The sequence below is a fragment of the Silurus meridionalis genome, chromosome 26 (assembly GCF_014805685.1).
Source record: "Silurus meridionalis isolate SWU-2019-XX chromosome 26, ASM1480568v1, whole genome shotgun sequence".
Lineage (NCBI taxonomy): Eukaryota > Metazoa > Chordata > Actinopteri > Siluriformes > Siluridae > Silurus > Silurus meridionalis.
The window spans coordinates 5,898,927-5,918,702 of record NC_060909.1 but is presented as its reverse complement, the minus strand read 5'-3'; the positions used below and the strand labels follow the sequence as shown (position 1 = coordinate 5,918,702).

The 19,776-nt window shown below is 37.3% G+C and overlaps 2 protein-coding genes across 2 annotated transcripts in view; one reads left to right on the top strand and one right to left on the bottom strand.

Annotated features, from left to right (window-relative positions):
* Nucleotides 1–19,634, top strand: part of lctla (lactase-like a) — a 33,062-nt gene extending 13,428 nt beyond the window's left edge. Inside the window, exons 2-14 of the mRNA XM_046840584.1 lie at nt 14,035–14,204; nt 14,841–15,001; nt 15,186–15,273; nt 15,386–15,495; nt 15,697–15,825; nt 16,046–16,141; nt 16,271–16,325; nt 16,526–16,687; nt 17,238–17,512; nt 17,618–17,744; nt 17,839–18,038; nt 18,625–18,688; nt 19,159–19,634. Of these exons, the coding sequence (XP_046696540.1) occupies nt 14,078–14,204; nt 14,841–15,001; nt 15,186–15,273; nt 15,386–15,495; nt 15,697–15,825; nt 16,046–16,141; nt 16,271–16,325; nt 16,526–16,687; nt 17,238–17,512; nt 17,618–17,744; nt 17,839–18,038; nt 18,625–18,688; nt 19,159–19,274 (1,710 nt within the window). The 5' untranslated portion in view covers nt 14,035–14,077 and the 3' untranslated portion in view covers nt 19,275–19,634. The remainder of the gene's footprint in view (nt 1–14,034; nt 14,205–14,840; nt 15,002–15,185; nt 15,274–15,385; nt 15,496–15,696; nt 15,826–16,045; nt 16,142–16,270; nt 16,326–16,525; nt 16,688–17,237; nt 17,513–17,617; nt 17,745–17,838; nt 18,039–18,624; nt 18,689–19,158) is intronic.
* crybgx (crystallin beta gamma X) lies at nt 8,950–13,612 on the bottom strand. The gene is made up of 8 exons (XM_046840029.1): nt 13,589–13,612; nt 13,480–13,487; nt 13,190–13,326; nt 11,061–11,110; nt 10,654–10,775; nt 9,539–9,674; nt 9,299–9,438; nt 8,950–9,206 (listed from the first exon to the last, which is right to left on the bottom strand). The coding sequence occupies exons 1-8, from the start codon at nt 13,610–13,612 to the stop codon at nt 9,074–9,076; spliced, it is 750 nt and encodes a 249-aa protein (XP_046695985.1). The 3' UTR covers nt 8,950–9,073.
* Nucleotides 19,635–19,776: the final 142 nt, after the last annotated feature.

The following is a 19,776-nucleotide window of genomic DNA, read 5'->3' as shown; positions in this document are numbered from 1 at the left end:
CGTGGATTCTGTCCCTTGTCATACATCATTATACAGATATCTCAAGGCATAATTTTCCCTTCATATCAGACAGAGCCAACTAAATCCCCTGTAGCCCCCCTTCCTCTCCCTGCCTTCTCTTCCCGACATCTCTCACTGACATTCCCGTTTTAATCATTTCCCATTTTTCCTGTGCTTCTGTCATGGACACAGAGCGACAATTCTTAATTAGTAGTAAGTTAAAAGCATGCTCAGAGATCAGGTGCCCAAGAGAGGAGAAAAAAAGAACAAGAAAAGCCTCCAAGGATTAATCAAGGATCAGCTTCTCTTATCTTGATCTATACAGACGATAAGGTCCAAAAGTCTGTGTGCATTACCAAGAAATAGTTTTTATTCCATTAGTGGCTATGCTTTCCTAAAATGTTAGAGCAAAGAGCCTTTCTGAAAGATTTCTCTTATATATATATATATATATATATATATATATATATATATATATATATATATATATATATATACACATTTTGAGAAATTATTCAAATGATTATCTTAATTATTTTAACATTATGTTCTTGTAGCAATATAATACAGAGCTGTGAAAAAAAAGATTGTAGTCAAAAGTCAAAGTCAGGAGCTAGGGGTAAAGGGCTAAACCGTCTATTTTGCTATCAGAGACAGACTGTATTCCAGACAGGAAGAGGTTTGTGCACTGGGAAAGGGTTGTTCACACTGCACAGGACATAATCACACGTACATGAGAGCAAAGATACAATGTGCAAGAGCCTGCAGTCACGTCTCTTTTAAGCGTGCATTACTTTTATCTGTTTGCCGTGTACACATGCACACAAACACACAAATACATACACTCACAGAAATGGGATCATGCTGTAAAGCCACATTACCACATTTAATTTTACAGCACTAATGCGATTATCCGTTAAAATGATAAACATGATTTTGCTTCACAAAAATGATGGTAGTGCTGGCAAGCTCAAATAAATTTTGCCTTTAGATATTGATAGGCCCTATGACAAGAATTGGATTCATATACACACCCATGAAACACCCCCCTCTACTGCCACACACATACATGCATACATGCAAGCAGTGCTGCTGCTTGGGATTATGGCTTCATGGTACATGTCACAACTCACAGCATGGATTGACTATGACATGTGAATGTGGAACAGCCCTAATTTAGATGGCCATGTTTTTAAGCTTATAATGGCTGCAGTATAAGAGCTAAAGGAGCCAGGCAGAGGCACTCCACAGGACTGCAAGCTAGAAAATATTCCCTAACATTCATGTAGAATCAAGAATGAAAGCCAATTTGTTTTTTGTGCATAACTGTGTAAACTGTAGTTAGAACTGTATTATTGAAGTATATTCGTATATATAGGACAGAAATCCTATAGATGCGTCTTAATTAAATATAATTCAATTAGATTTAAATATAAAAAAAAGACCCAGTGAATAACTGCAGTTTACTATAATTATTGAAAAGGTCATAACATTTGTAATTTGAGGGAAACAGGATATTATGGACAAATGTCTTTCATCACCCTGTGAGTCACACTTGACCTCAAGAAGCATTTTACTTCCATGGGTAAGAAGTACTATATAGATCATTTTGTTTAATAAATATGACTGATCAGAGTGTTATTCTACTTAGCCATTACATGCACAAACACACAGATTCAAATGAAAAAAAGTTCGAAGGTGTTGGACCACTGAGTCACTAGGACAGCTTGAATGCACAAAATCTACAAGTCTCAGGAAATGTACTGGAAAAATAAATGGCATTTTTCTGCACAAATATTCCTTTGATAGTAGAACTATTGTGACCTATCTGGTATTACATCACACCAAAATCTCCCATAGGTGTTCAAATGGACTGAGATCTGGTTAATCCGGTCATATACAACATATAATAAATTTGTATCCTCGTTCAAACATTCAGTGAGCCCCAATGGCCTGTAGAATGGATGCAGGGTCATCCTGGAAAACATACACTCCCTCCCTTTATTTTTACAACATACAATAAAGGTGATCAGGAAGTAAAACTTTGTTTGGATTTGCAGTGACTCTTCTCTCTGAGGAGAAATGTGGACTCAAAACAAAAAAGTTATCCAGTGTGCATGAAAAGGGAAGAAGTTTCATTAAATAGTGCCATAGTGGTCCACACTAGAAACTAAAACCACAAAATGAGTGAAAGTGGTAGTAATCAGAGAGGATACACAGTGTTCACAGAACATCAGTTCAACATATGCTGTAAATGACTTCATCTACAGCATGAAGTCAAGAAATCTATCATACAGGAATATAAAAGAGGTGGTATAGAAAGGTCATTTGTCATTAAGTACTGTAGTTCATCATTATTCCTGAGAATTGGATTCTGTGTTAAAACAGGAAGGGTATCAAATGTAACATCCACTTCAAAGCCTTTCCCCCCCAAAAAAAAAGAAAAAAAAAAGAAAACAATCATTCAACTGTACACACTAAATGGTGAGGAAATTCACATGCACAGGGGCGTCAAAGCTTTTAGAAATCCACGGCTGAACAGTGGCTGAGAGGAGGGCTGTGGCACGCCTGTGTGTCAGTCAGTAAAGTGCTTTGGCCTGTGTTTGTGTTTGATAGGATCAGTAGCACAGTGGGTGGCACAGAGTCTGATGACTTCAGGGCTGAGCCTTTTAAAACTACTCTCTGGTTCACAGGCTGATCCTTACTGCCTCACTGCCTGGGCCTAAATGTAAACAACCAAACAAGCTTGTGCTCTTTTAAAGACATGCTTGAAGCTTCCAGGCTTAATTAGAAACATACTGCAAAAAAAAACTCTTATTCTGAGATTTTGATGCTTTATCAAGTGCAAATTTTTTTGATACTGCTGTGCAAGTGTGGATGTGTTACTAAAAGTGTTAGTCATTTTGTTATATTGTTGCTAAAGATCCATCTCAGCTATAAATTTATGAGTTTTGTGTTTGTTTGAAAAACCGTCAAGTCACATAATCGTGTTCTGAAATGTTTTGCGCTTTGGCTTGACACACAATTGAAATCCTAGATTTCTGTGAGGCTTGGCTGGAGGAGAATGGAAATAAATGTGTGGTATAGCTGATTATACTTGGCAACTAACAGTGCTTGTGCACACGCGCACACACACACACACACACACACACACACACACACACACACACATACACACATACTTGTCTTATTATCCTTGTGAAGACATTCTATTGGCAATTATGTATTCATCCAATTATTGCTATCCTACACATAAATCTCTAACATTAAACTCACTTTGGACTCTTTTTTTTCTTTTTCCCCTAAAATAAAAACAGCCATAGCTTTTGGGAGTGTTAATATAGCTTTTAGACCAGCCGTCAACATGCCCTCACACACAAACACACAGTGCTGAAGGTCACAATAAAAAGTGAGAGGGAAGAGAGCGAGTCAGTTCTGGCAGTAGCACCGGGTCTTTTAGTTATGGCTGAATGGAAGAGAGTGTACATGAGGCTTAATTGGTCTAGTGTGTGTGTGTGTGTGTGTGTGTGTGTGTGTGTGTGTGTGTGTGTGTGTGTCAGTGTGTCAGCGCTGGTGATAACTGTGGTTCACAGGTGGCCGTAGTGGTCGCCTCACACAATCCAGACTGAGGGTTTACATCAGGGCCTGGGAAAAAACACACACACATTCCAAAACACAAATCTTCAGCCAGGTTGCTTGGTTGCTCATTGGCTTTGACTCGTTATTACCATCATTTAGGCTTAAGTTATTTTCATAATTGCTACGAAAGAGCTTTAAAACTCATTCCGTCATCTCATAGGACAGGGAGTAAAGTCAGTGATATTCAAATTCTTTCGATTTTATGTATTTCTCCACAGTGCAATCTATTTCCTGTTGAGGTTTCAGAAACTGTAGGTTTGGCCTCATCATGGAGCCTGCAGCCTCCCCGAGGCATTTCCTTTCTCTGTTGGCTACAGAGCCGAAAGCATGTCGTAACAAGACGCCACGCCGCATACCGGCTTGTAGCATCAAGATTTTCCTGATAATCATCCTGAAATAGCTTGTCAGACATGCAGGCATGTGCATTTAAGCCCTGCAAGGTATTTTCTCGTGAGATCATCTGTAATTAAATCTCACCGTACCCTAGACGGAGCTGGCTGAGAGAAAGCATGCAAGGGCAGTGAGATCTGCTGTACCGGTATCTGGGGATCTACAGCTAGAAAATAGGTTTTTGACAGGATGGGTGCGGCAAATGGGGATAAAAAACCTAGTGTAATCACTGCACAATGGTGCAGATTGTCAGTATGTGGTGTTTGGGTTACACAAAGGTGTTTCGAATATGTTTCAAAACTTTTTGTGATGATATTTTGCATACCTAGGTGATTCCCTGAAAATCAAATGTTTCTATTTTGCAAGTATCTTCCACATAAGTAAAGTTATAACATTTTAAAATCTGGTAAGAACTAGACGTGAAATATGAGGACAGTACGTTTAAAGATTCTGTTTTGACTCCATTGGTCTATTCGTGGAAAAATCATATTAGAGACACATTACCAAAGATTATAGGTCTTGTGGAAAACATGCAAATCACTCTGATCATCAGCATCATACACATCTGCCTTGCAGGACACATGTTAGCATTCTATATGTAATAATTATTCTCGCTCTTTTTATCTATTAACATCTTCCAAAAAGATTTAAAAGGTTTAGAAGGTAAATTTAACATGATTGGCTGCTGACATTATTATTATATAATGTAATTAAAGGAATTATATATTTTTAAGATTGAGGTGTTAAAGTATTCAGCCCCTGCAGTTATCAAATCAGTTAATCATGTAGGAAGATATGGTGTATAAAAGATCTTGCTCTAGAGCTCTGACCTCAATCCTAATGAGCATGTGTGGGCTGAATAGAAACAATGAACTCTATTAAACACCTTTTGGGTTGAATTGGAGCACCCAGACCTTCTCACCCTACAGTACATCAGTACTTGGCTTTACTAGCACTCTTGTGGCTGAATGAACACAAATCTACCCAGATTAGTGGAGGTTATTATAACAGCAAAATAGTAATAATTGTGGAATAATATGTTCAAAAACTATATATGAATGTTAAGATCAGACATCCACAAACATTTGTTGATAGTGTAATTCAAGAGCTTCCAATGACCTGTCACATAATTAGCTGGCTGGATAATAGTATGAATAGGAAGGTGTATGTGTGTGTATTTGTGTGTATGATATACACATATATAACATATATACAATTTTCAGTGCAAAGTTTCAGTCTCATGAGAATAGTTATTTCCTGAATCTTTCCTGTACTAATTTATGTTTTTTTTTCTGAAGCAGGCTGTTCGGATATAGCGTCTCTTTTTGTGTTGCTTTCTTAATAACATTTTACCCCGTGCATTTATATGTTACAGTTAGAATGGATATAACGTTAACAGTAATGACAGTCATTTACCAAAAACTACAGTATCTCTTTTATCTTTTTATGGCAGCGGCTAAAACCGAGGCTGTAAACCTCAGTGACATGGAGGTGCTTGTTTCCTCCTCCAGGCTAAGCAAAACTGTTGGAATTTCCCAGATTAGGTTGAGCTAAAAATTGGACAAGGCATCAGTGTTTTGTTTGTGCAGTCCTTGAAAGTATGTGTGTGTAGGCTGATCAGAGCTTACTGCAACACTCTTCACACACTCATGACAAAGCCTGAGGGTTGCACTTGGTCTCTGAGTGTCAGACCTCAGATGAGGGAAGCCCTCTGGAGGATAGGTTTTGCCACCATGCAACTACATTCTTCCATCCTGTGACAAAAACACAAACACAGTGCATTTAAAACATTGTGAAATACTGTAGCACACCATAACTAAAGAGTGTCAAGAGTGTGCTTTTGGGTTGTGTGATCAATGCTGGGCTTTGACTTTAAGAGTCATTTTGCAACTATGCAGTAATTTGCTATGCATGCAATAATGCAAGCTTTTTAAATGAACCAATTCACCTCTCTGAATTTCATGTGATTAAAGGGAAAAATGGCTGAGAATTTTCTAGAATTCGGGAAGGCAGACTCCATATCAGGGTCACGTTATTTAGATGCACTGATAAAACAAACATATTTCTCAGCCAAGGCCTATAATCAGTGACCACCCAAAACTATGCTAGCTTACACATGCAAAGCACATGCACGCCACGCACCATTTGTAAGCTCCCCTGGAATGAGAAAGAATTGAGGACATCAGTTTTCCACCAAGTGATGTCAGGTAGTTTAAAAAAAAAAAATATATATATATATATATATATATATATATATATATATATATATATATATATATATATATATATATATATAAACTTACTACCTGAGATCTCAAAAATATTCTACACTTAAAACCTGCATGCTAAGCTATTAAGCTAGAGAGCTTAGTACATTTTACATTGTATTTTTTCAAACCTGGCTGCTGCTTAGCAAATCCTATGAGAGCCCTAGATGCTGATGTTCCACTAAAGTGTGTCAAACTCGACCTTATCAACAGTTGAAGAGTTAGCATGTTTGTACATGAATTATGATTTATGGCATGTTTGTACAGCTTTGGCTAGTAATAAAAAAATAAATCTGACAATATGACAATTACAATTTAGACCCTGGATCTAAAACACATATTCATGTCTACATATGAGTTAGTTTGCTTGCAGTTATCCAGACAATAGCTAGATAATATGATATATAGATTGTGTTTTGTTTAATGATTCAAAACTACATTATTTTAAACATAGCCCAAACATTTTATCCCCAAAACACATCACATTCAACAAGCATGGATTTGTCTTATCTCAGGTTATTTTGACTTGACCTTTGACGCCTAAATCAAAGCAAAACACAAAAAAGGATGTTGCCTCCCTGTTAATGAATCAAAAAAGGGGAAAAGGGCAGAGGGTTGGAATTCCTCTTAAGACTTGCTGACGTTTGGATGCTCGTAAAGTGGCTCACTGGTCAGATTGAACTGCTTGAAGAATACTGACAGTGGCTTATTAACTGAAACCTATTGATTGTGGCTGGCAGATGACAGCTTGTCCGGGAGTGTGTTACTGGTTGAGACATAAATAAGTGACCACTGGTTTTACTGAAGGTCAGCTGAGGTAGAGCAGCATATCTGACTACGTAAACACACTGTGGTGAAGGAGCATTTGGGGGAATTGAAGGTTTGATGGATAGCATATGAACTGTGGGTTTTTGCATGCATGTGTATGTGTGTGTGTGTGTGTGAGAGAGTGAGAGAGTGAAAGAGAAAGAGAAGGAGTGTCACGGAAATCATTCATAACTGCTTGTAGGTCAGGAAGAATGCAGTGTATGGGTGGTCACTACTTAGTTTACAGATTTGACTGTGACCAACTGCCTTGCAGAGAAAAACAGACATGAACCCTCCTATCCATCTAACCGCATCATCTCAAGAGCTAGTACTAACACAAAAATCGTACATGTGTGGGTGTAAGAGAGATCGAGAGGGAGGAAACGAGAGAACAAAGAGAGAGGAAGAGAGGACAAGCTTTGTGAGGCATTTTTAAAGTTAAGACAGCGGATCCGCATCATTTTTTTTTTGTTCTATTTAAACCAGTTGCCTCAAACATAAAGTATGTCAGCCTAACCACAGCTTTCCACTGCTAATGATGCTCTCGTTCCCTCCTTTCTACCCATGCTCTTTCCCTGTGGCCTAAACAAAAACCGGAGCTCATCAAAGTTGTGTATAACGAGACATTACAATACTCAGCGTGCATCTTATGCAATGTTCTGCATTACTATAAACCATACTTTAGCAGTGTACAAGATCTTCCTTTCTGTGAGAAACTGCACAACGGATGTGTGACTAGTGTAAAGTGTCACATTCCTGTCTCCTGCATTAATAGAGGCATCAGCTGGCATTAGCCCGTATCTCAGCACTAGTGCTGAAGACCAGCTGAGTGGCTCGAGATGGAGACGGATCCTGGTGTCAACAGACCAACAGAAAGAGAGCAACTGTCGCTCCCACGGCTCACAGAAATACCACTTATGTAGCCTACATGGAGCAGGACCTAGCATGTGTGTAGGAGACAGAAGCCTGCCTTAAACCCATGTGAATTCCTTATCGTAGGCTCTCATGTGCACAGAAGTGCCTACAGCTGTGCTTGAAGCGTTTAGGGCATTGAGGACTTAAGCTCTTTAAGCACTGCTCAGGGTCACAGGGTGAGAACAGTGAGTATATAGCCCACTGCCAGAGGCCCATAACAACTGATGCTATCAAAATTACGGTCGGTAAGATATGCTGATAAACTTGGATATGCCGTCATACATGAATTATTACCCCCTTTTGTGCATGCAATTCATAAAAGTGAAGCTATCTTAGTGTTAATAAATGCTTATAATCATTTCCTACAGAAGTAGAAAGCCACACTTGTACAAGATTTTATACAATTGCTTTCACATTAAAACTTCCTGCATACGTGAATTTTTGGTTCACAAGTATGAATTCTCATTCGCTCATCTTCTTTAGACACTACATACTTGTCAGCGCTATGGTGGATCTGGAGCTTTTACAAGAGCTCTGTGAGCGAGGTGGAAATACACCCTGGATGGGAGGCTAGTGCATCATTTTTCCTGTCACTTATTAAAAACAAGAAACCAGAAAATACATAATTAAATAAATGAATAAATAAATACAGCACTTAGATATAGACAGCATGCCAGATAAAGAACCTTCAATCTTTAGACCCTTTCTGTTTAGTTTTAAATGGCTTCCATTTTTTAAAACAGCAAAACATGTCAAAACACAACACCAGGGGGCACTGACACAGAAACATGCACACAGGAACTTCCAACTACAGTCACTTATTATCAAGCTGTTCATGTCTCATTTTCAGCACTCTTTTTGTTTAAAAAAAGGAACCACAAGATGACCGTGTTTTTCTTTTTTTACAAGTTTATTACTAAAAAATGTTTTTTGTCTGGTGGCATTTGGATTTTTTGTGGCTTAAATGTTGTGTGGAAAATGTCAGGATGGTGGGGTGGGGTGGAGTAGGGTGAGGGGGGATTTGGAGAGATTTTACAGGGTTAGTTAGGAGGAGTTCAGCTGAAGCGAATTCTGCGTATGGAGCCCACTGCGCTGTTCTGAGCTCCCCAATCTGAGAAGTTGTTATAGTCTTTCCGCTCTAGGATATAGTGGGATCCTCTATAATTGGGCTCCTGGTACACCACCCACCTACACACACACAGGTTTTAATGAGAAATTTGCATAGAAGTAGTGTTTATTTTAAAAAATATATCAAAAACATCATCTTATTAGACACTTACGCTCCACCCAGCACCCGGATTGAGGAGGCTCTGTTTAGGTTATATCTCGTCATGAGGTTAGGGATGTCATCCTGGAGCTCAATCTTTCTCCCAGAGAAACCTTGCCTTTCAAACAACTGAGCACGAGGAGGGTTTGTGTCCTACGCAGTCCACAAAAATTTTTTCAAAGAAATCTTGTGAAACAGTTTATTAAAACCACACGTTTGAATGTATTCATAAAGGATCAAGTGTATGTCTCACCTGATTTACAGAGCGTACAGATGCGATAGAGTCACCCTGGCCACACCACCTATCTGTGCAGTTATATTCTCCACGATCAGACATGTCCCATAAATACTGGCGCCCACGGAAGTGCTCATGCTCATAGCCCACCCAGCTACTCACAACAAACACACCCACATATTAGCAAAGTTTATAAGGACATCTGTAAATAAGGGTATAATGGTTTAGAGCACTTCACTAAAGAGGGCTGAAGAATACAAACATGTCTTCAGATGGACAAAAGGGACAGATTCGATCTGTTCTTATATGCACACAGTCATCATTAGACATACATTATTTGTCTTAATCATCGGCCACTGACAATTCCTTGTTTAATCACTGGCTTAACTACTATATATTAACAGATTAAATTATGGACTTTGTGGGTGTTCACACACACACACACACACACACACACACACACACACACACACACACACACACACACGATTGACAGGATCATTATAGGGTTTTGTAACGGGCAAATGATCAGGTTATTCTGCAAATTTGTGCCATTAATCAGCTTTCTTCTTTCTTTAATTTACATGCTGTCTCCTGCTTTGTCATCAGTGAGTTTTTTGCAAAACAGCCTTGTTGATAAATGAGAATACATGTTTGCATAGCCTGCTATGTTTATCAGCATGCATTGATTAGTCATATAAAAACACATTTCTGTAAAAAGACTCTTTTCAGGTCATTTTTGAGACCTAAGTTGAAACACTTATGAAGTTCAAGCAATTGTAAATAAAAGTTGCTTAATCTTGTACATTACAGTTTGTGTGTAAACTGGCTTTTTCTTTTTACAGTACGTCTCACTCATACATTACAGCACAGTGAAATTATTTCTTCCCATGTCCCAGCGATTTTAGGAAGCTGGGGTCAGAGCTCAGGGTCAGTCGTTATATAGCACCTCTGGAGCACAGAGGGTTGAGGGTCTTACTCAAGGGCCCGAGAGTGGCAGCTTGTAAATACAAGGGCTTGACCCCCAGACTTCCCAGTCAGTAACCCAGAGTCTTAACCACTGAGCAACCACTTCCCTGTATGCGTGCGTGCGTACGTGCGTGCATGCTTTTGTGTAAGCAATGTATACTCACGCTCCACTCTCCACTTGCACAGAGTTACATTTTTCAGGGAAGTTTTTGTCGCTCAGTTTTTGGCAGTCCGAGCTCAGGTCCAGTCGGCGACCGGCAAAGTTCCTTTGCTCAAAAAGGGTCACCTGACACAAAACACGAGTGCATGCATTTTCCTTCTTTTCAATTCATGCTTTAGAAAACATTAAACAATGGTCTTTCAGTAGACAGCTATAAATGACTAGAGTGTTCTGGAGGCTTGTAGATAAAAACCTTCCTGAATAAAAGTGTTGATATCAAATTTGTTTATGTATTTCTATAAAAAAAAATGGTACCAACAATTACAAGTCGTTTCGTCACAAACTGGGAATAACTCAATTGACCCTACAACAATAAATTTTATAGAAGTACAGTGTAAAGAACAGATTTACCTTCCCACTGGACCCATAAAATGCACGTTGGAGCACAGACCCCAGTTTTGCTATGGAACATAAGGAAGAGAGATAAAATCACAAGCAGAGAAAGTTTTCACACAACACACAATGCAGAGACAGATACATGGGTATACTTATAAAGAATAATTTCATATAGGGTGCTACATACAGTCACATTAACAAATAAACATGCACCATAATAACACCATAAAATAAACATTATTCTGTCTGGTAAAGAGAGGGAAAGATATTTGTGTGTGTGTGTGTGTGTGTGTGTGTGTGTGTGTGTGTGTGTGTGTGTGTGTCTTTGTGTGTTCAGTGTTATATACTGAAGTGCCTTTTATGCTGCTGTGGTTTTTTGAAAACTCTATATAACTTTAATAATAATGGATTTTTGCCAAGAAAAAACAAGTTACAATTTATGTTCAGTGCATTTAGTCAGTTTCATCAAATAAATGTTCAAGTAATGAGTGAATTTTATGACAGCACAAGGCAAATTCACACATAAATCAACTTCAAATAACCCACATAATAGGTTTGTTATTATTTAAACACATTTGGACATCAGGACACATTTCTGCTCACAGGCCAACGTTCATACAGCCTCACTGCAGTTTTTGGTTTTGCCAAAAGCTTCTGAACATATCAAAAACATACCTGGATTGATGGGCTATTCCGGAGAGTTTAGTAAAGATGTTCATTTAAGCTCATGAAGGGAACAAAAGTGCTCCTTAAATACAGCAGCATTAGAGAATAAGGAAGTGCCAGAACACTCATTCTTTTTCATCTGGTTCTCTACAGCTTCTCTGTATTGATATGCTAAACACAGTGTACAGCATGTACAGAGGACTGTTTTAGTATTGAAACACACACACACACACACACACACACACACACACATGCACTCACACACATACACACAAACATACTCACACACATATACACACACCTACATACTGTATGTCAAAGAATAGTCATGTGCTTTCAAGCTTTGGGAATTATTGTCATAACCCTTTCCACACACACACACACACACACACACACACACACACACACACATACATACACACAATAACATCGTGTAGTGCCAACACTTTTCCATGATGAATCATCATATTTTTTGCACTGCTACAACGCTTTTTCTCTCTTTACAAACAGTATTTAAGCATTAATTACTAATTCACAATCATTTTTACTACAAAGAAATTGACTGCTGTATTCAATATATGTAAATATGTAAATATTAAATTTAAGGTAAAAAATAATGCTTAACATTTTTTTTATTATACTAATAGATTTTTGTATAATCTTTTATTTTTAAAATAGCTTCTCAGAGATGAATGTAATAAGATTTTTTTTTTTTATGTATACAATAGGCAAGGACATAATAAATAGATATTAAAAAAAAGGCAAAATTAAAGCCTTCCATGCAACACACATCTATTCATGACATCCTTTCAGATATAAAAAGAATAATACACCAACAAATAAAAAATTTTAAACACAACAATTATTTTACTGCCTCAAATCAAGTCTCAAATCAGGCACCAAAATCCACAGTGATTTAAATATCCTGCAGTTAAAATCTGTGTGAAAACATAGCAAAACTTTAGTTTGGTGTCCTGATGTTTTATGTATTTTATAACTCCATAATTACTTTAAAACATTGCAAATATATATTTTGTCTTTAATCTCTATTCTATTTATGTTCTACTCTGTTGATTTTGGTTTCACTAATAATAAACATACATTTGCATAAAGCATTAATATTCTTCCATGCCTATGTTGTTTAGAGTATAAAAAAACCTTTAGTACATTTAGAACAGATAAAAATGTGCCATTAAGTGGCATTAAATGTGCGATTAATCACAAGTTAACTTAGGAAAATCATGCAATTAATCATTATAAAATATTTAAATTCGATTGACAGATATATATCGATATATATCTACATATGGTGGTAATCAATATATTTTGGAAAGATGTTAAAATTAATGCCTTATTTATAATTTTTGGCAGGTTGTACAGTATGTTTAAAGATTTTCCAGTGGAATCCTGCCAGCTTCTGGATCATCCTCATTAACATTACTTTGCTTACAGCATCAAAATCTGTGTTTCTATTGAACCTGTTTGCACCAGCATTTTTCCCTTTTCACCCCACTGAGCATGAATGAGGGGGTATTTGTGCCAGTGTGGGTCATGAGGCTGAATCAGGAGCTGAACATCAGGAGCTGCTGGATGTTTCTCTTCAAATTTGTGGTGGCTGAATAGCACCCGTTGGGTGACAATGTGAGAATGGAATAAGTCTAGAGATTCGGGTTACATTTTGGGATCCATGCAAGTAGAGAAGGTACTGTATATGTGTTGTCTCAGATAGAGAGAGGGGGTGTGGAGGGAATAAGCCCTCTGCATTAACCACTTGTGCTAAAAAAGCACACAGAGATGAGATTTAATAGATTTTTAATTCTAACACATTTCTGAGATGTCTTTCGTATTAACCGCTCTGGATAAATTGGCTTACTTACATTCTGTGTCAGTGTGTCATCCATCTGTCTGAAATGAACACAGTAATATGAGATCATCTGTGTTGTGAAAATGTTAAGCATTTTTTTGGGGGCATTTTGTCATGTGTGTTTCACATACATACAGGCTGTGGACCTTTCTGAGTAAGTTACAAAAATTTTTTTAAAAATCAGGTATCTTGTGCAAGTGCTGGTTTGTGTGTTTCCTGCATTAATAGATGGATTTGTATGTTGAATAATCAATAAATTGCAATGTAACTAGTGATGAGACTAGAGTCCGAGTAACTACTGATTATTTTTTCAAGTTTACATACCAAAAGGCTGCTTTGCCTGAGACACTGTAATGCATAAGAGATGTTTTCATGTGTCACTCTTGGTGGTGTAAATAGTTCATAACTGCTTACATACAGTTTTACATGTAAAACATTGTGAATTTTTTATCTATCTAGTAGGGACAATCGTTGAAAGGCCGACACATACCATAAGAACACAATGGCACAGCGTACTCGTCTGAGCTCGTGCTATGTTCTCGTGTTGGTGTTGTGCATCTACGCAGCAGAGGATTTTGACTGGACCAAGAATGAGAAGGGATCCTTTCATTATGGCACTTTCCCTACTGGTAACACTTTATATTCCTAATAAGACATAAGCACAGATTTAAAAAGTGATTTTAAAATCTATTAAGTAATCTATTAATCATATCTGATTACAGATATTAAAATATTTAAATAGTAAATAATAATTTGAATGTAAGTAATAATTAATGTACACAGTGAATTAAAATATTATGAGTAACACTGAGATGTTTAGTCTCCTTGTAAATTTGTACAATTTTAATCCTATGTGCCACTCAGTAGTGCTGGCACAGCATCAGGGTTTGATATTTAGCTCAGGTTACCCTCTGTGTGGCATTCTTTTGGTATCCCTGTGTCTGTCTGGGTTTCTATATTTTCCAAAAAAAAAAATGCCATCATGGGGATTTCCTACCCACAATTACCCCTAGGTCTGTGTGTGTGTGTGTGTGTGTGTGTGTGTGTGTGTGTGTGTGTGTGTGTGTGTGTGTGTGTGTGTACATATTTTGCATTGTGCATGGCCCCCTTTGGACCCAATGTTCATAAACATCTATAAAGTAAAATGAACGACAATTCTATCAAATACAATGTATACATTTTTTGTTGTTGTATTATTTTAAAATGGCTCCCTCTAGTGGACAAATGTGTTTAAATTTGGGTGCATGTGTCTAACGTTATCACAGCTTTCTCTTGGGGTGCTGGCAGCTCAGCTTATCAGACTGAGGGAGCTTGGAATAAAGATGGCAAAGGAATGAGCATCTGGGATGTGTTTTCACATAAAAGAGGCAAAATCCACCTGAACGACACTGGAGATTCTTCCTGTGAGAGTTATTACAAGCACAAGGTCACATATATTTTGCATGTACAGCCTGTATAATGTCTTCATGTCCAAAGAATAACATGTAATATTGTCTGAATATAATTCAGTGTCTATTCATTAATGTAATATACATATTTAGACCTAATGTATCAAAACTGTATGTGCAGAACTGGTCCATCACACTGAATTTAACTTTTTCTATATTCAGGATGACATCTTGTTAATGAAAGACATGAAGCTGACTCACTACCGCTTTTCTATTTCCTGGCCAAGGATCTTACCCACTGGTGTTAAGTGTAAGACAGAAAAAAAAATAAATAAAATAAATAAATATTTACTACTAAACTAAATTTTTTACCAATAAAACAATAAACTTTAGCAATTACAGGCCAGTTGTTGTATTTACAGCTGACCATATCAATGAGAAGGGAATACAGCACTATGACAACCTCATCAATATGCTACTGGAAAATCAGATCACGCCCATTGTAACCCTTTATCACTGGGATTTGCCTCAGGTGAGTATTAGAGCCAATTTACAGTAGGTATCCATGTTTTTCAGGATAATAAATATAGTACTTAGATTCTAGAGGAATATTCTAGAGGTTGGGAATGTGCATAACTGTAGTGTCTGGGAATGGAGATAATGATATTTCCAACCAGAGCTTTGATCAGATTTGCTTTTGGTGTGAGTTTAAAATTCACCTGCATATTTTCAGGTTCTTCAGGAGAAATATGGCGGCTGGCAGAACAGCAGCATGGTCAACATCTTTAATGATTATGCCAACCTGTGCTTTGAGAGATTTGGTAACCGGGTAAAATACTGGATCACCTTTAATAACCCATGGGTAAATAAAACAAACAGCATCACATCTAAAGTTGACATTTAATCTCTTTGAACAATGTCATGACAGCACTAGTTTGCAAAATTTGTAACATTGAGAAAAACTCAGTAGCCACTATTTACATTTTCCAAAATAAATGAGATTATAAAGATCAGAAAATCATTTTGTGCACCTGCTTCATATGACACATCTATCCTGTGACCTAATTTCGTTATCATTTTAGTCGATTGCAGTGGAGGGTTATGAGACTGGCGAACATGCTCCTGGACTAAAACTGAAAGGCACTGGGGCCTACATGGCTGCCCACAACATCATTAAGGTAAACATGAACCTATTATCTCTTAAAACAGAAAACAATCATCTACACTTAGTATACAGGAAGACTTATCATATGGCTATAGTAATGTTTTAAAATTAAGAAATAAAGTTTTTCATTTTAAACCTGCAGGCTCATGCTAAAGTTTGGCACACTTATGACATCCAGTGGCGAAGCAAACAGAAAGGTAAAAAGAAATTACTGTCAGCAAAAAATCAAAAATATCTTGAAAAAATATTGATGAAAAATTAAAGATTTTTTGGTTTTCTCTAATTAACGATTCTTTAACTTTTTATAACTAACTATGGTTGGCTCAAATGTATACCTATACAGTACCTTAGTGTAGTAATACAGATTATTGCATTTAAAAGCTCTCCTTCACTGCAGGAATGGTGGGTATCTCTCTGTCTACCGACTGGGGGGAGCCAGTGGACATCACGAACCAGAAGGACATTGAAGCCGCCGACAGATACATGCAATTTTACCTGGGCTGGTTTGCTGCGCCGCTCTTCAATGGAGACTATCCTCAAGTGATGAAGGAATATGTAGGCAAGTTATCGTATCTATACACAACTTTCTAATAGTTAAGGGCAGGAAGAAGCATAGAAACAATTGACAATTTGTTTCTTTTTAGTTTTTCTTGACACACATAAAAATAAGTAATTGTATAAATTGGATTAGATTTGTTCTGGAACATTATTGTATTTTTGTAGAGATCTCACAGTGCCATTGTTCCTCAGTGAATCTATATGTTTCGAGATATACAGTATTCTGTTCATATCCACACCCTGGGTTAAATTGTGGTGAGGCAGCTATTTGTTCATTTAGCTACAAACTTTGGAATTCCAGAGATGTCCAGAGAGCTCTTAATGATCTGGGAATATTTTAGCAAGGATTGTGGACCATCGGCTCATTCTATTGCCAAAATCTTATTATTCACTCAGCAAATAAACAATGTAATCAGATGTTACTTCAAATTAAATAAATGTTCCCCATATCAAATACCAGATGTTTAAGTTAAATCACATAGCATTGTTTAACGTTAATTACAACATGTTTGAACTTGAAAAATATATGTTTGGAAAATGTTATTCTCCAGGAAGGAAGAGTGCACAGCAAGGCCTGGGAAGTTCCCGTCTGCCCACTTTCAGTCCACAGGAGAAAAGTTATGTAAAGGGCACCTGTGACTTCCTGGGAATTGGCCACTTTACCACACGTTACATCACACAGAAGAACTTTCCTTCAAACCGTGAAAGCACTTACTTTACTGATCGGGACCTAGCAGTGTTAGTAGACCCGCTCTGGCCTGATCCTGGCTCTGAATGGCTCTACTCTGTGCCATGGGGTTTCCGTCGGCTGCTTCATTATGTGAAGGTACTGATCTTTTAACTCACATTTTTACATTTAGTTGAGCAGAAACAAATCCAAGATGTGAGAAACGCACAGTGATGTAACCCTTGTCTCATTTCCTTTCTTGAGACAACGTATGGAAACCCTATGATATATGTGACAGAAAATGGTGTCTCAGAGAAGATAATGTGCACTGACCTGTGTGATGAATGGCGGATGCAGTACTTCAGGGATTACATCAATGAAATGCTTAAAGGTCATTGAGAAACTGGAAGACAAATATTTTACACTTGAATTTTTCCAGCTTCATTAATTACGAGCTAACGATTCATATATTTTTATTTCCTCAGCGGTTAATGATGGGGTAAATGTGAAAGGATACACTGCATGGTCTCTGCTTGACATGTTTGAATGGGATGAGGGCTACTCTGAACGATTTGGCTTGTACTACGTGGACTTTGGAAGCAAAAATAAACAGCGTTACCCAAAGGCCTCTGTTCAGTTTTACAAACGCATCATCAGCTCCAACGGCTTTCCCAATCAGAAAGAGGTAAGATTTCTTTTTTGCAACACTCACTGATGCAGTGTTAAAAGTAGGATAGGAAATAAAGATGTAACCACAGAAGAAACATCTGGTTACGTTTATGAAGAGAACAGCTCCAGCTGGCTGCTACTATATTACTTAGACCAGGGATTAAAGTGGAAAGAAATACTCATGACATCCTCATTTTTGTCCACTTTCGAACGCCTGCTTTCAACATTTGTCCAGTATCACACTAGATGTTAAAACAGAACCCCTGAGCAGGCCAGATGTATCTGTGAGAACATTATGGTATGGTGTTGAAAAGAGGTTGTGCACAAGTTGAACTTTAAATGAACTCAAACATAAAGATTTGCGGTGAATTTTCTATAAATTATGTGAAATTTATAGCTTTGCCGTGAAACCCTCCCCACCAGCATAGATATTTTTTCCAAACATACCTCAGTTTTTAAAATGACCTCTATATGATATATATATGGTGATAGACTGCATTAATCAATGTTAGACGTCTTAATCTCTCCTGTACATAACAGCTCGAGGGTTTTATTTCTATCTGCTTTGTTTTATCGCTGTTTTGCTTTTCTGTGCATTGCAGATCGAGAGCTGGAGACGGAAAGCAAAAGAAACCTGCACCTCCAGTAATCAGCTTCTAGCTGCAGGTCAGTGGAGTTAAGAAAACCTTTTGCTTAAGAATAGGAAGTAGTAGTACAAGTAGAACACAAATTATAGTAAGCATTAAAGAATTCCTATCAAATCTAGCTGGGGCAAACAAAAGAAAACCTTGAATTTTTTAGAAATCTGTGAAATAACTGCTAAATTAATCTATGACAAAACCCAGCAAATCACAACTATTGATTTCTGGCGAATTGTATACATTTAATTACCTTAATTACCTTAATTAACTCAATCTAACAGGATTTTTTTGGTTTGCTTCTCCAGCTAGAAGAAACCCCAAGGAAAATAAGTTGCATGCAGAAATGCCAAAGGTTTGGCCTGCACATGATGAGGTTTAGGTACTAGAGAATGATTTTGGGATTTCAGGGATTTGCTTGCATTTTGCCATATAAGTCTTAACTGGTTGCAATAATTTTATTTCCATTAATTTGAACACTGTAACATTATGTTTTAGATCCACTGACCAGTCACATGGAGCTAGTGACGGAGATCGTGGTTCCTACAGTGGGTACCGTCTGTATACTTCTCACTGCTGTTTTCCTCATGTTCCTCCTGAAAAGTCACCTCTGAGGTCTCGAATTCTGTACATGCCAGTACTTCCTGTACCTTCAACACATTCCTTCTGTCTTCATCTGTAGCCTCTGGCATTATTGAAAACCATCTGTAGAGCAAATGAGATTATAAAGTAATACTCATGGCAAAAACTATTACAAGAATCTGTTTGACTGTATGATTTTTTGAAGGAAAATGTTTAAATACATTAAACTCTCAGTAAATAACCTGAAGTTTTGCTGTTTGATCTGAGGTGATGAGTGAATTTTGGAATAACCATGTGGTTATAGACACACTGGATTAATATTTGGTTCAGATTTTTTTTTTCTGAGAGGAAAAACACAGTGGGAATGTAATGTGTAACATCCATACATTTAAATAAAGATCAGATCTCTGTATTTTGTGTTGTTTTTTTATTTATGGTTTTGTGTCTAAAATACTTTATAGTTTATATATTAGTGAAAGGCAAACAATTTTCTATTCAAATCAAAGACGAAATAAACGTCAGGCACAAAAAAAA

What these genes read in the sequence shown, in the direction of transcription:
- crybgx (XM_046840029.1), bottom strand. Translation starts at nt 13,612, where the DNA reads ATGGATGACACACTGACACAGAAT. An exon ending in AAAAATGCTGGTGCAAACAG is followed by an intron (nt 11,111 to 13,189) that starts GTTCAATAGAAA and finishes TATGTTCCATAG; the next exon opens with CAAAACTGGGGTCTGTGCTC. An exon ending in CTGTACGCTCTGTAAATCAG is followed by an intron (nt 9,439 to 9,538) that starts GTGAGACATACA and finishes TGGACTGCGTAG; the next exon opens with GACACAAACCCTCCTCGTGC.